The sequence below is a fragment of a genome, unplaced genomic scaffold (assembly GCF_019419815.1).
Source record: "Pyrus x bretschneideri cultivar Hongxiangsu unplaced genomic scaffold, Pyrus_bretschneideri_v1 Contig183, whole genome shotgun sequence".
Lineage (NCBI taxonomy): Eukaryota > Viridiplantae > Streptophyta > Magnoliopsida > Rosales > Rosaceae > Pyrus > Pyrus x bretschneideri.
The window spans coordinates 538-17323 of NW_025999483.1; the positions used below are offsets into that span (position 1 = coordinate 538).

At 36.7% G+C, this 16786-nt stretch overlaps 1 protein-coding gene and 2 pseudogenes across 4 annotated transcripts; all 3 read left to right on the plus strand.

Annotated features, from left to right (window-relative positions):
* The first annotated feature begins 398 nt into the window (after positions 1 to 398).
* LOC125476271 lies at positions 399 to 2125 on the plus strand (annotated as a pseudogene).
* Positions 2126 to 3009: 884 nt separating this feature from the next.
* LOC125476273 lies at positions 3010 to 6348 on the plus strand. 4 transcript variants are annotated; one of them, XR_007257570.1, is made up of 6 exons: positions 3010 to 3461; positions 3860 to 3955; positions 4052 to 4100; positions 4741 to 4870; positions 5349 to 5478; positions 6117 to 6348. XR_007257570.1 is itself a non-coding variant. In XM_048582131.1 (5 exons), the coding sequence occupies exons 1-4, from the start codon at positions 3087 to 3089 to the stop codon at positions 4827 to 4829; spliced, it is 609 nt and encodes a 202-aa protein (XP_048438088.1). In that variant the 5' UTR covers positions 3010 to 3086; the 3' UTR covers positions 4830 to 4870; positions 6117 to 6348. The 4 variants fall into 4 exon arrangements, 3 of the variants coding, with proteins under 3 accessions (XP_048438088.1, XP_048438089.1, XP_048438090.1); XM_048582131.1 differs by lacking the exon at positions 5349 to 5478; XM_048582132.1 differs by lacking the exon at positions 6117 to 6348 and having other exon boundaries at positions 5349 to 5728.
* An 8051-nt stretch (positions 6349 to 14399) lies between these two features.
* LOC125476272 lies at positions 14400 to 16784 on the plus strand (annotated as a pseudogene).
* Positions 16785 to 16786: the final 2 nt, after the last annotated feature.

A 16786-nucleotide genomic window follows, 5' to 3' on the forward strand; every position in this document is an offset into this window, starting at 1 on the left:
AAAATGACTGCAGAGCCACACCCAATTTTTCCCGATCCTCAAACTCTTTCGGGCAACCCTCCTCAAGAGCGACCGACGAATCATCAAATGTTAGAAATATTGGTGCATGTCTCTCTTCCACTGCTTGTATCGTTCAGTGAAGAGCCTATTGACGTACACCAACATATTGTGTTGATGTCATCAAAATTGTAATTCGTTTGCAATGTAACAAATTAATTACATACATTAAGTAATATAAATATATAAAATTAAAAAAAAAAAGCAATAAAAAGTAGGATACTTATCGACAAATAAGTGCGCACCTTCATCCTCACCTTATCTGGCATCGCCTTTCAAGACTTCTATCGCATAGGGCAATAAGTCTGAACGACGTGAACAATGTCGTGGGCCAATGCACTATGTTGCTCCAGCGTTGGTGCAGCCTGATGTCAGCCATCGTATCTGATCGTGATACGTCCGTTGGTCACTTGGGTGACCTTCGCCATCTTCAACTTGCGACACGGTCCCTGGGTATTTTTCTTTGCTGAAAAAAAAAAATAGTCAAACAAACACTACAAATTATACCAAAATTTCAGCAGAACCTCCCCTAAAGTTATAACAATTCCCAAACCCTAGACATTGTAATAATATTATATGATATCCAACAACAATCACAACTAGGGGTGGGCAAACGGGCATGGACCTGCGGGTAGGGGAGGGTCCAATTTTTTTTAAATCTGGAACGGGACGGAGTGGGGCGAGTCCTAATTGCTAAGGAAACGGTCCCCGACCAGGACCGTTTCCACCGTCCAAAAATTTGTTTGTCTCTCGACAAAACTCTCAATCTCTCTCACTCTCCCTCCCCTCCCTCTCTTTCATCTCTATCCCTCGCCTTTGCAACTCACTCTATCGGGATTTCTATATTGAAACTGCAAAGTGTCAAGCAAATAAACATCAATAATTTGTTAAACTGAAAACGGAGTGACAAAACTAAGAAAGAAGTAACTTTACCGCTATAACACCAGCATCCGTCAGAAAATACATGAAGTCACCATCAATGCCAAGCTGCACACAGACTTGGTCATATCAAGTGACAAGTGAAAAAAAAAAAAAATATATCCCACCGGTGGGAACTGGACTCATGATTTACAAATGGTGGGTGCAAAGTGTGAAATTCCAACCTGGGTTGCACCAAACAACGCCCTTATTGCTTTTCCATTAGTTGTTAGACTTTGTTCAATGATACGAGTAGTTTCTTGAAGTGCAGCTTTACATTGTGGACCTGCAGATTCCAACGTGAAGCCATATTGATGGCTGGTTGTAAAGCTACACAATGTGGACTGGAATTTGTATCTCAACACTCTCCTTTGGAATCTCAACTATTGGGACTCGATAAGTACACTTGCCGGAGAGGTAGAAAACCCAAAGAAAACTCTCCCAAAGGCTCTGTTTACGCTTTGATATTAGTTGTTCTTGGATATCTCTTCCCACCCTTAATGGGTACTGGGGCTGTTCCACTCGACCGTGAGTTGTGGACAGATGGATATTTCTCAGACATTGCCAAAATAATTGGGGGGTTTGGTTGAGATGGTGGATCCAAGGGGCTGCAGCAGTGTCGAACATGGGGATGTTTGTTGCTGAAATGAGCAGCGACTCCTTCCAACTTCTTGGGATGGCAGAACGAGGGATGCTCCCTAAGGTTTTTGGTGAGCGTTCTCGTCATGGAACCCAAGTAATTGGCATTTTGTTCTCAGCTTCTGGGGTCCTTTCGCTATCTTGGTTGAGCTTTCAAGAGATTGTAGCCGCAGAAAACTTCTTGTACTGTTTTGGAATGATCTTGGAGTTTATATCGTTGATACGGTTAAGAGTGAAGTACCCAGCTGCATCTCGTCCTTACAAGATACCCGTTGGAACAGTCAGAGCCATTCTTATGTGTATTCCTCCAACCGCACTAATTTGTGTAGTTTTGGCTCTTTCAACACTCAAGATCGTAGTTGTGAGCCTTGTCGCTATATTGATCGGCCTTGTGATGCAGCCATGTCTCACTTACGTTGAGAGAAAGAGGCGGATCAAGTTCTCTGTCAGCGCCGACCTCCCAGATCTTCACGGTGCTAATCAGGGAAGTGTTGGCGCCATAAGACATTAGTATGTCCTCACTCCTCAATATATATGCAAAGCCATTGTATACTCACAACTGCAGGACGTTGGTGTGAAGTGATGACTGCTCGCTACCCTATACAATTGCATTGCTCGAACACAGAGATCCGAAGAGGACATTTGCAGAAACTTTGAAATGCAGGATGCATGTTGTGACTTGTGGGAGGGATGTATATTGCATGTCCCTCCTTGGTGGTGGCATACAAAAATAAGAAATTTCACCAGCTCCTAGTCTCCTATAACTTCTGCGTTCTGGTTTTATAATTCCATCATTTCAAATTTCATGTTTTAATGCATCATTTGATTAAAAGATCTTGAAATTACATTGAATTCAGAATTGCCAAAGAGATTAAAAACTTGAATTTCTAATCTATCATGCAATTGAAACGTTCCGTGGTTCCTTGAATTTGCAACACTTTTTTTTTTTTTTTTTTTTTTAACAAAGCGTTATTCTTAATGTACGAGAAATTCGAACTCAGGTTTAAGGAACGGACAAATGGAGTTCCCTCCAAATCTGCACAAAACACATCATTATGATGTTTCAAGTACCTTAACCGTTATTAAAACGATATACCAAACACAACATTACCCGTGATGCACCGAAATAATAATGAAGGTTGTTGAATATATAATATCAGTTTCGTTAAATCTCACCTGTACATTTTAGTTTACATCAAATGTAACGTTCTAGTGTAGATTTCACAACTTCACTACCTTTTAGTTAGCAAATAATATCCAACAAAAGAAAATGATAAAATTCATTGAAGGTCGATCCAATTATTATTTTTTATTTCTGTATTTTGTTAGCCCAAAATGTGCATATAAAATCCCGTACATATAAATAGACACCTGTCAAGGCGCCAACTCCATTTTCTTAGAAAATTTGAAATTTTCAAAACACAGAGCTGAGAGAGGAAAAACTGAAAGAAGACGAGTAAGCGACGGGAGAGATGAAGAAAAGCGGCGGAAGCGGAAGCGGAAGCGGAAGTCGAACCCGGAGATGCTTAACCGCAAACTTTCTGGAAACGCGGTTGCAATTTCCAGTGGCTTCTTCCCCTGCAAACCAACCGTCACCGAAATCACCAATTTTCAATACCAGCAGCAGGCGCAAGAGGGCTGCCGACGCTGCCGGAGGAGGAGCCTCAGCCTCTGTTGCGGTGGCGCTCATGGAATCCCCCAAAAGTAACGCTTTAGCTTCGATTTCTGATCTCAAGCACCTCGCCTCCTCTCGTCTCCGCGATCTCAAGCTCCACGTCGACAGATCCCACTCTGAGATCCTCAAGGATTTTGATTCCTCTCAATCTCGCCTCCACAAGCGATTCAAGGTCTCTCTCTCTCTCTCTCTCATATTGATTCTCTGTTGTCGTACTTTTGCATTATTTAGTCTCGGAGTTGGTGGATTAGTGTCTGTTTGGTTGCTGAGAAAATAACTGAGAGAACAGAAATTTGAATTTTCGCCAAATAATAACATTATGTTGATTTAATCTCACTTTCATATCATAATTAAATCTCATTACTGTTATAAGGTCTGCTAAAGCAAAATAAATTTAAATCTAATTAATTCTTATTTATAATTAAAACTTTATGTCTATTTAATATAAGGTTTTGTCTGCTGTATGATGAACTAGTACTCAGTGGTAGTAATAGTTAGAGAAGAGAAGCATTGGAATTCAGTCTAGGGCACAAATTTTTCGCCTAATTATACGTCTCTTTGTACCGTCAGATCCAGAGCCAGGCATGCCAACAAGTGTTGGATGAAGCAGATAAGGAATACAAGAAGATGACCCAAAGGATTACTGAAAGTCGGGAAGCAATGGCGGTATATTAATCTAGTCTTTCTTTGTTTCGTTTACTTACTTCTGATTGTATGTTTGTAGTGCTTTTCATCAAGTGCATCCAACTGCTTTTTTATCAGGCTTCGTATGCAGAGTTCATGGCAGATGCACAGACCACCGCTTCTCGTGGTATGTCTTCAGTTTAAAACCTCTCTAACAGGCTTAAAATATGTGGATTTTTTTGTAAGTTATGTCTTGGTAATAATGTCGTACTGATGGAGTCTGGATTCAATCATCTCTACTAAACAACATTCTATGTTACATTCTCATCAAAACATTTAAAAGACGTCGTTCATTTTGAGGCTTTGACGAGTGATTATTGTGTCCATATGTGGAAATCGTTTTTTAGTCTCATGTTCGAAGTGATACAGGTTGGATAACATTTCCTTATGTCGTAAGTTTCACATTGCCATTAAAACTATTGGGGCGATAATGGCTAACTATTTAGCGTGCTAACTTAGGTTCTTCAGTTTGTTTTCTGTTTAGCTTCTGTTTTTCTGTTCTCTTTGCTGCTCCTTTTTAATTAGTTCTTGGCCCTACGCTGGAGCTTGTTCAGGCGGGGTTTTAGGCTCTGTCCCTTTTGAGTTTTCTTGTTTGCCTAGTTGCCTTTGTTCTAAGAAGCGAATCATTGATCAAAAAACAAGATATTGTATAACTGCGGAGAAGAGAAAGAAGATTGAACTAACAATCTAACTTGAGCCAACAATGTATAAACTACTGTTATTCATTCTGAGTACTTTTTCTCTGAGTTGTATTTCATACTTTTCAGCTTGCAAAACATCAATCGCTGAGCTTTCGCAGTCCTTTGAGAAACAAATTGATGCTCTTCGCAGCCGTTATGGCATTCAAACAAATTAGCAATCAATTGTCCTTGCAATATTATCTACTGAAAACCTTAGGTGAGTGTTCTACTTTTTAAAACTGTTTACTGCTGGTGGGATAATTCAGTTTTATGTGTTTTTAAGCGTCTGATTATGCTGTTTTGTTTTACCGCATATGCTATACATAGATTTACATCATTACAAGCTGTACTAGATTTGAGAAAGAAAAAAAGGAGGAGAGAAAGTAGGTTGTCAGTCGTAGAGTTTTAGGCCCTACACTGGAGCTTGTTCAGGTGGGGTTTTAGGCTCTGGCCCTTTTGTTCTAAGAAGCGAATCATTGATCAAAAGCAAGATATTGTATAACTGCGGAGAAGAGAAAGAAGATTGAACAAACAAGAAAAGAGTGAGAAATAATAAATTGCCTCCTATGAGTCATTAATAAGACTTGTAAGTGCTTGGTAACAAACTAACAATCTAACTTGAGCCAACAATGTATAAACTACTGTTATTCATTCTGAGTACTTTTTCTTTTGGGTTGTATTTCGTACTTTTTCAGCTTGCAAAACATCAATCGCTGAGCTTTCACAGTCCTTTGAGAAACAAATCGATGCTCTTTGCAGCCGTTATGGCATTTCAACAAATTAGCAATCAATTGTCCTTGCAATATGATCTACTGAAAGCCTTAGGTGACTGTTCTACTTTTTAAAATTGTTTACTGCTGGTGGGATAATTCAGTTTTATGTGTTTTTAAGCGTCTGATTACGCTGTTTTGTTTTGCTGCATATGCTGTACATAAATTTACATTCATTACAACCTGTACTAGGTTTGAGAAAGAAAAAAAGAGGAGAGAAAGGTTGTCAGTTGTAAAGTATCGGATGTATGCTCGTGATGGGATATTAATAAATTGCTAGAACAAGGGAGACATCTTTTAATGTATTCAAAGGAGTTCAGATGCTTGTGCTAATTCATCTATTTTGGTGGAACATTGTTGGATCAATTAATCTTTAGACTCGTAAATGTCGACCTAATAAGCAAATATAACACTTAATAAACAGCTGCAGAATGCATATCTCCAAATTTGAGTGAGAAATACGACAGTACTTGATATCTCCACCTAAGTTTGAGTAAGAAGTATGACAATACTTGCGTGTCCCCAAACTAGACGGAGACAAGTGATTTGGCGAGGGGGAATCGAATTCAGTTTCTATTTCAATATAACCTGCAAAAGTATTTATATGAATTATGATACCCTGAGCTCGTTCATAGTTTACAGCCCTCGTACCTTCATACGCAAGTTTTTTACATTGTTGGTTTGTGTTTTCAGGCATGTATAGTGGTGACGATAGCAATTGAGACTCCGACGAATCTTGATCAAGAACGACTGGTTGGATCAAAAGGGATTTGAAACCATAGCTTGTTGCAGTTTCATTACTAAACAGAAAGCTGCATTTCAAAGTATATTTGTGGTTACATGATGAAACACAAAGTCATTGGGTTGTGCATGAGTGGTTGAATACTTGAATGTTATGCTAGTAAATAATTTAGACCAGTGCTTAGCTTTGTGCCTAATGTGTCTATTGAGTTAAGCCCTAAATAATTAATTAGTTCACAAAGTTTCCTCCCAAGGCCCTCAGCCCAGCATGCCAGCGAGAGTCCCGGCCCGAGCCGGCCTCTCCTTTTCTCTCTCACTCCTCTCGCCTGCACGGGCCCATGCCAAGTGGCCTTGAAGACCCGACCCAAGTCGGCCTCCTCGTGCCCTAGCACGCTGATCCCCTCAGCCCGAGCCGACCCAAGCTCTTAGCCCAGGCCAGCCGACCTTCTTGCCACACCATCAGCAGCCCCGCGGCATCCCTGCCACGCCACTCACACCTCTTAGCTTCTGCTGAGCCAATTTTTCAAGTCCTAAGACTCCCAAAAACATTCAAGAAGAAAATTCAAATTTTTTTTACCTTGGTGCGACATGGAGAAGAACAACGAGAGACGACTCTTTATAAGGGCAAAAGAAAAAGAAAGCTAGGGGAGGGGGAAGCAAAATTTCCTCTTGCTTATTTTCCTGGTTGGAATAATAATTGCTTTCCAAATTTATTTAATCCACTGCTTAAGGCAGAATTGAATAGGTATTGGGCGCAATTGGTTTCCGTTTCCTAAAAGAAGTCTATCTTCAAAACAAGAAAGGAGATCAAGTTCAAATTGGGAAACAACTTTACAAGCCCAAGCGGTTTGAGATTTCTACACCTACTATCCTTTTCTTGCTTGCAGCCTAGTAAGTGTAGGGGCATTTGTAGAGACTAAAATAATCCCGAAAATTCTAGAGGCGACACACGAATTTTTCTCTCAAGAAAGTCAAGATTGCCCTCAATAAATGGGCAGGCTTCTCAGATACTCCCACGCATAGCTCACATTGTTGAATGTCTCAGCAACTGAATACGACTCACCTGACCTTGGCAATGAATTAAAGATAAGGATTAATTACCCAAATCCTATCTTTAATACATTCCTAATTGAAGATTGACTTCAATCAAGTAAGTAATTCCAATTTAAATAAATTAGAGATAATTACTCTATTATCTCAAGATATTATTTTCTATTTAATGTCTTGGGAATATTATGAGAATATTTCTCCATAAACACTTTGGCTAATAGGATGCCATCATGTGTAGGGTAAAACCCTAACACTATAGCCGGCCTTATCCCTATAAATACCTCATATTTTACCAAATTTTCAGAGCTTTTGCTACCCTAAAAAAGCCATAAACACTTTATTCTCCTCAGAGAAACTGACTTAGGCATCGGAGATCCATTGACCTAACACCCCCCACCTCGTGGGCACGTGAGGCTTAGGTCTTTGATCAAATGTGTTGATTGTTTTGCAGATACATTTTCGTCAAGATTGAAGACGGTGGAAATTTGCATTCATATAGGAAACGAGAATCACATCATTGCACATCTTGAAGATTATAATATCAATTTAATTGCCTAGTTTTAAGAAATAAAATCAATTTGATTTTATTCTAGTACATAATTCCAGTTTCCTTTATTCTAGGTTGTTAGTTTCATAGGAAATCAAGCCTATCATTCATCTTTGCTTGGTTATAAGATTTGAGCACAAAAGGTTTAAAGCAAAGTTCTTGAGTGCTAGGTTAGAAGAGTGATCTTAGTGAAACACTTCATACCTTTCATATTATTCATCATATTCATTTGTGTGAAGAAGTTGTGTCCATCTATGTGACGAAGTTGAGTGCAATCTCTTTAGTTGTAAGGAGAACCTGCTGAGTGCGTCGTGTTCATCCAAAAGAGAGCAAAACAAAGATTGCGTGCTACAAGATTAAAAGTACAACATAAAATTTCAAGTGTAGTAGATGTCTGTCTTGTTGAGTCTTGTAAAAGTACTTATTTCTTAATGGTTTTTTAATAGGTTGTGTGCCCATGATATCGCGAGTCTTTTGTTCCTTTTTCTCTATTTCATTTTGTTCTTCACAGTTACGTAGTATGATTGAAATCGTACTCGAATCCTCGTATGGAATTTAGTTGAGATTATTCATCTATTGGGTTTGGGTTCCTTGACCCAGCTACGCTTTCAAAGTAGATGCTATATCACTAAAATTCAACAACACCTTTGTAATTGCTATAACAAGATATCCACTGATTATCTAAAAAACAAAACATGTCAAGAGGAATCGTCACTTTATTAGAGATCCTTTGTATGTCAGATAGTGTTATTGAATTACTGTATTACAAATATGAGGATCAAACTGTTGATATTCTATATATACTAAAGCTCAGCGGATGGGTACTGTCCAAAAACCAATGTGTTTATTCACGTGGTAAAACAATTGGTGATTGTTTTGTTTATTATATATATAATTGTTTTTCTCATGAACTCTCTCACTGGCTGTTGCAACTTCTCTGTAAAACAAACCCAAACTTTATTTTAAAGAGCCAAACTCAAAAAATTCATCTCCAAGAGATGGTGTAAAAGAGTTTCTATGATAGCAAAATGAATAGTCACTCTTTAAATTTGAAGTGTAACTATTTACTCGCTAAATATAAAAAATAATAAAACTTAATAGTGGACCCTTGAGCAAGGTGAAAAGAAAGAGAAAAAGTAGTTTAAAAAATGAGTGAGTTGAGTTTGAATTGTTAACATTAAAATATCTTAAAGTTTGTTATAAAAGAACGTTAAACTGAGTAACTAAAATAATTTTTTAATTATTCACTTGCTAGTTTAACAAAAATTTAAAGGGAATTTTAACGAAAAGCTCCCGGTATTGTTCATTTTAACGAAAAACCACATTTTGACACTAAAAAGTCAATTATTGTACTATTCATTTTACTCTTTATTTTGTCATTATGGTTAAAACTTTAAGTTTTAACTATAATGACAAAATAAAGAGTTATAGTGAGTTTTCTTTTCTATGCATGTTATTATTTTATTTCTCTCTCACTTAAGTTTTAACTATAATGACAAAGTAAAGAGTTATAGTGAGTTTTCTTTTCTATGCATGTTATTATTTTATTTCTCTGTCACTGGTTCTTATATCTACCTGTCCATTATCCTTGCTTCTTCCTCCTATCACTCTCAAGTCCAGTATTTAAAGCCTTTTCTGGTTGCTTTTGGTTTACATTATGCCACGTGTTGATCATCCGTGGTTCTCCCTTTTTCTTGTTGCTTCTGGTTGCTTTTGGTTTAGAACACCCATACCAAAAACACTAGCTTCACTCATAGTAATAGTCCTTATCTTTTATGTTTAACATGAAATAGATAATGATGCATGATTATGGATTACAAATTATTTTTTATTTATTCAAATTTTGTTTTTACTCTTTCATCCTACATATGACTCCATTTTTCAATCCATGTCAAATAATTATTACATATTATTTATTAACTGCTATAAAACGTTTTTTTTTAACACTTTGTTTTACAATTTAGGAAATGGAAAAAAAAAATGCTAACTCAGCAACGAACTTACAAGGTTGACAAATACGTTTTCAAGCAATGATGACACAAACATTCAAAGGTATGTAAAATTAATTATTACTTTATTAATTTTGTTTTATTGACATTTTACATTTAATTTCAATTTTTACTAAGCTTTCTCTTTAGGGGAATTAGATATTACTCGTACACACACACACACACACACACAAACATTCAAAGGTATGTAAAATTAATTATTACTTTATTAATTTTGTTTTATTGACATTTTACATTTAATTTCAATTTTTACTAAGCTTTCTCTTTAGGGGAATTAGATATTACTCGTACACACACACACACGCACACACACAAACTATCTTCTTTTCACATGATCTAAATACATGACAAAATTACCTGCTTGCATATTGAAAGGTTAGATTGAATATCCAAAAGTACAAAAGTAGACATTTCCACCATAGATATACCCTCTCCATATATTTTAATCTGATATGTTCTTTCACATATTTAGAAAAATATGGACAAAGCATATCTTTAGTGGAACGATGCCTTTTTATACTTTTGAACGTTGGCCTTAAACCTTTCACTAGACAACCAAATAATTAGTCATGTATTCACAATAAGTTAGCAGAAGAAAGTATGTGTATAAATTAGTAATAGTTAATTCCTAGAAAAGATGGAAATGATGATTCTTACTTTAGATAATCAAAACTGAGTTTATCAATTTACATAAATCTGATCTGTCTTAGAATGGCATTTAATTTTGTTTTTAAAAATTATATTAATGGCAAATAAACTCTTATTTAACGATAGCATGATTTGCAAGACTTTTGAAACTCTTATATAACGCTATCACTAGATATATTTTATTGCATGACACACCAATTTCCATCTTTGTTGTACTAAATTGCAAAAAAACATATCTTTTCTTATATTGGTCAAACTAAGACAAATTCGGCTTTCAATGTGCCGAATGTAGTAACCTGTAACACCTCACTTCGCCGAGATGGCTAATGAGATGACCTCTGCCAATAAGGATTTGAAAATCCTTCTCGACTGAGACTTGGATAGATAACCAGTCGGCCTCGACGCAGTGCTGTTTATCCAAACTGAAGGTGCTCCGGGAACGGCTAATTCTACAACAACAGTGCTGTTTATCCAAATTGAAGATGTCACTGGTTGCCTTCACAGTGATGTTTATCCAAACTAAAGGTGTGTTGGCGGAAAAAGAAAGTAAAAAATCTCAAGATGTTTGAAAGATTTGCGCATGACAATTTGTGTGTTAAATTGGAGAGGACTTGTTCGTTGCACATCGCTTCGTATTTATAGCGATGAAAAATCTAACGAGCATGAGCAGATAACACGGCTTTTCTTGATGGTTGCATATTTTTACGCTGACCCAATGAATGACCAGGTGATAATGCATAAGACATGCTTCCTACTTCAACCAGGAGACTCCCTTCTCAATTTTATTGTCCCAAAGCACTCATGCAATCCGTTGCAAATCGCCAAGTGTAATCACTATCTCACCACTATCTCACCAAGCCACGTGCATGATAACATTTAATCATCATCATTATCACCAAACTTGAATTGGATAATAACAACTTCAAGAAATCCAATCCCATCTTGCATGCTTCAATATTTGATGTCGTGCCTTAAAGCATATCCGCATTTATATTGTACAAGAAAATATCAAGGTAATTAAAAAATGATTATTATGATGAAAAATCATAATATTATCCTTAACAATAACAAAATTATCTTCTTGATATATAACAGTGTGGAGTTATGCTCACTCAACAACCTCGATTACTCAGGCCGACGGTATAATTTTGGGTCCAAACAGCATGACACACCAATTTCCATCTTCGTTGTGCTAAACTGCAACAAACGTATCTTTTTTCATATTGGCCAAACTAAGACAATGAATATATGTTATCCAAATTCTCAATCCAGGTATGTATCCAATTTCACTTACTCCTTATTTCTCAATGCATTTGTTTGAATGAATTAATATAACGTTAGTCAAAACTCAAAAACTTAGAAATTATGCTGAATCTATTTTTATTAATTTTTTTAGTTGTTATTACCTACGAACTTTCTTATCCTGCAGCAACGTGTGGGCACCACTTCCTAGTATTTACTGAAGGTACGCTAAAAGAGAGTTTTGTATACCTCAGGGATTTGCTGGTGTCAAAACTAGAAACAATTTAAAGGAGAGTGTTGATGCCTGGACTGATTTCTAGCTTCCAATTTTTGTATTGAACAAAGTAATGGCTTAGTTTTTTCTGAATTTGTAACGGCCAAATATGTTGACTTAGTCCAAAATTGCAAGTGTAGGGCTGAGATAGGTTTGCTTTGGTGTGAGGTTTAGAGTTGCTTAAAACAACTGGGGTCTTAAAGGCTTTCGTTAGCTAGCTAATTTAAATGAGATGTAAGGTGGTATTGTGACCAAAACCCTAAATCATTGAAGTATACAAGTGACGTTTGAGCTGCAATGTTCTGCCCTAAGCCGTCACTTTTCTCTGAAATCCTCTTATGTTTGTTTCTATTTTCTTAAATAAAATACAACTAGATTGAATCATGTATTTGAACATGCCGAACACAAAATTTGACAAGAAGTTCAATGTTCGGAAGTTAAGCACCGAACATAAGAGTTGAGGATTAGCTGATAGCCATGAACATGGAATTGGGGGGTCGGTTAACCAGTACTAGCTTAACCTGCTACCGATCTTCTCCTCCAAGTCGACTCTTGACCTTCATGCTGCTGTTACAAAGTCTTGATACAATTTGGCTTCTTAGTGATGGAATTTTACATATTGTTATATTCAACTCCAATGATTATATGAACACTCGAGTCTAGTTTGGTTTGATTTCTTCTAAAAATTGATGGGGAAGAAAAATTGGATGGCTAACCACCAACTTAAATGAACGCAAATAAAGACATAATTCACAATAAGTTGCAAAGAGCTGCTGGTTTCATGTTCCTTATAATTAAGTTGAATTCTCAAAAGACTGTGCATAGCTTGATGAATATTGATGGAGGAAAGTGGGTTCGGCAGCTCCATATTGAAGGGGAGGTTGTTGGATGAGAAGATATATCGTGTAAGATGGAGAAGGATTTGGAAAGGGTAATTTTGGTAGATTTGGTGAGTGCGGAGAGTAGATGTAAAGTTTTTTAAAATCTTGTAGAGTAAAAAGAGTTCGTTGGGTGAGGAGATAAAAGTTGGGTGTAATCAGAAGCTTCATTTCCATTTTAACAAACATAATATTGTCTTTAGTGAGTCCTATCTTTAACAGACATAATATTGTCTTTAGTGAGTTCTATTTTGTCAAGTGATCGAATTGTTTGTTCCATTTTGATTTTGTACATGTTTGCTTAACAATGAAATGTTGAGAGTGGATCTCATATTAGGTAAGGGAAAGACCTTGCATGTGTTTATAAATAATTGAGTTACTCATTCATATTGTCAATTAGTTTTATGATGAAACGTCTACTTTTTTTTTTTTTTTTTATTTTATTTTAACAAACGATATTATCTATACTGAGGGAAAGATGATGGGTTTAGACTCACAATGGATTAACAATAATGTGGTTTAAATTCGTCTTTGGCAAAATTTAACCTAAAATCGCTCACTTACAAGTAAAGAGGAATACCACTAGACCATAGTACTAAGTGGCGATGGAACCTCAACTTTCGGCATGGTATCATGTCAAATTGTCTCATGTGTGAAGCCCATCACTTGAAGTGCTCCACACCACCTAGTTTGTGTTGTTCATATGCTAAACTTAAAAATTCGACACACATAAAGGGTCATATTGGGAGTATGAATTACACATCGGATAAAGAGGACCTTGCATCTGCTTATAAGTGATTAAGCTGCTTCCTATATTATCGATTAATTTTACGAAGCCTCAACTTTCTTCATCATAACAAACATTTATCATGAGATAATTGAGAAGTACAGATCTTCTCCAGATCTAAAAAAACTAAGCCTAAGGATCAATTGATCTTGATTGTTGAAATTTGATCTAATGGTTACGATTATTATTACTTTGAGAGATCTTCTCTTTATAATCGTTAGATCAAATTTTAACGATCCGAATTATTTGATTCTTAGACTCAATTTTTTTTAGATTAAAAAAAAAATCTGTGCTCATAATTGAGTAGTCACCATACCAGACCAGTCAAAATTAATAATATTCTCCCGTGCTAATATGCCAGTCATTATAAAACAACAACGTTTTCATTTATAGCAGACGTCTCAACGTTTTCCCGTACTACGATGTTGGCCTTTTCGTTCCATTCCTATCAAAGGTTTTCTACCGGCCACTTGTCCTCATATCCCTGTTAGTATTCAGTTTTCTGATGTTGAAATGAAATTCAGAATTAATGCATATGCACGAATTTGTGGTGTGAAGTGTGAAACGGTCCCATGCACATAACTAAACGACATGTTTTTCTTTGGAGTCCATGTTGGCCACGTAATTTAAACGTTTCTTTCTAACAACTAACAACATTTTTAATGGAAAAGAAAAGAATCACAATCACAACAGGTGAAAACTTGGACGGAAGAATCGAGAACCCTGTAGCATCTGCATAACGCTATATAAGTACTGACTATCAACTTTAGTTAGCATGCATACCACAAAATAAAAGTTCCAAACCTTTGATCTTTTGCTGGTTCTTAAGCTCGTTATTGAAATGATGCCACCCTCAGTACTTCAGGTGAAACGATTGCAGCCGGAACTTATAACTCCGGCAAAGCCAACGCCTCAGGAAACAAAGTTTCTCTCAGATATTGACGACCAAGAAGGCTTGAGATTTCAGGTTCCAGTTATAATGTGTTACAAAGACAACCCTTCACTTAATGAAAATCGTAATCCCGTTAAGGTGATTAGGGAAGCCTTAAGTAGAGCATTAGTGTATACTACCCTTTAGCTGGAAGGCTTAGGGAAGGGCCTAACAGAAAGCTCATGGTCGATTGCAATGGTGAAGGTATCTTGTTCGTTGAGGCTTCTGCTGATGTCACACTTGAGCAACTAGGAGACAAAATTCTACCCCCTTGTCCATTATTAGATGAGTTCTTATTTAATTTTCCAGGCTCTGATGGAATTATTGGTTGTCCTTTGCTGCTGGTTCAGGTGAGTTAATTAATTATCAATTACATTATTTAGTTTTTCATATTCATGTTTGGTCATATCCATTAATTCTTTACAAAAATTTGAAGTAGGTTAAGGGTATAAGTAGTGTTTTTTGCGTTAAGGTCGCATACACACACCGTAGATTTTTTGTAAGAAATTAGTGCAATCAACAACATATGAAATTTTTAATGACAAATAAGGACATATACAAGAAAGCACTAACAATATTGTAAAGTTTGGTGGCACCACAACTGTTTTTAACTTTTTTCATAAAATTGGCACCCCTTTTCATAAACGAAAATTAATCATACTGCCACCACACCCAAACTTGAACTTATCTACGATACTACCACGCCTCTTTGTTCTTATGATTAAGGAAAGTCACTAGGTGGCTTTGGAAAGAAAAGATTATGAGACGCTTTTCATTATTTTTCGAAACTAATTTTTCTTCGACAATCCTTATGTTTAACACTATACATTGCAAAATTTGTATACACACCGGATAGAGGAAAATTATATTTCACCAGTCTCACATCACCTTTTATTGTGTAGGTTTTCTTTGGCGTTCTTCTTCTAGGTCTTTTGCATGTCGTCATGTCGTCGTCTTTGTCTTCTGTCTAAATTTTTCTCTTCTATAAGCATTTGTCTAAATTCCTCTATATTTAAAGACTCTTTCAAGTAACTTCAACAGGCATGAGACTCTTTCAAAGAGACTCCATCTTTCTTGAATTTATTCCTAATTTTTATGAAATTTTTGTTTCCTAATTAGATCATCTAATTTAGATGGTTTTCTATTTTTTTTTTGTTTTTTTGTTTTTGTCTTTTCTTCTAAAGAATTGTTAACTAGCACGAATATGATGATCAAGAAAAAAGTCTAGAAACTAACTTTTGCAATATGCAGGTGACCTGTCTTACATGTGGAGGTTCATACTTGCATTGTGCCTAAACCACACAATGTGTGACGCAGCTGGATTGCTCTTGTTCCTGACCTGCCGTTGCGGAAATGGCAAAAGGCGCACATGCACCATCTATTCTACCAGTGTGGGGAGAGAGAGTTCTTGTTCGCTCGAGATCCACCAAGAATTACATGTGCTCATCATGAATATGAAGACGTGATTGATCATTCTAATGGCTCATACCCATCTAGTAACCAGTCAAACATGGTTCAACAATCTTTCTACTTTGGTGCCAAGGAGATGAGAGTCCTTCGAAAACAGATTTCAACCCCAACTAATTTCCACTTGCTCCCACATTTGACTTGATCACAGCTTGTTTGTGGAAATGTCGCACTCTTGCACTTAAATTAATCAAAACAGGCTGTCCGCATTTCATGCATTGTCAATGCACGGGGAAAAACACCACAATGTACATCTTCCCTTGGGATACTATGGCAATGCATTTGCATTCCAGCTGCAGTTTCAAAGGCTGAACCTCTATGCAAAAATCCACTGGATATGCTTTGGAGTTGGTGAAGAAGGCTAAAGCTACCATGAATGAAGAATACTTAAGATCAGTGGCAGATCTTATGGTACTAAGAGGGCGACCTCAATATTCATCAACAGGAAGTTATTTCATAGTTTCTGATAATACGCGTGCAGGTTTTGGAGATGTCGATTTTGGATGGGGACAACCGGTATTTGCTGGACCCGCCAAGGCCTTGGATTTGATTAGCTTCTACGTTCAACACAAAAAAGACACCGAGGATGGAATATTGGTACCAATGTGTTTGCCATTCTCGGCCATGGAGAGATTTCAGCAGGAACTAGAGAGGATTACTCAGGAAACTAAGGAGGATTTATGTAACACCCTTAGATCAACTAGGATCAAGTCAATGATGTAAGTGTTAAATGTAATGCACTTTCTGTAATGTAGAGTTGTGTCTCTTGGAACTAATCCAAGAGTTATG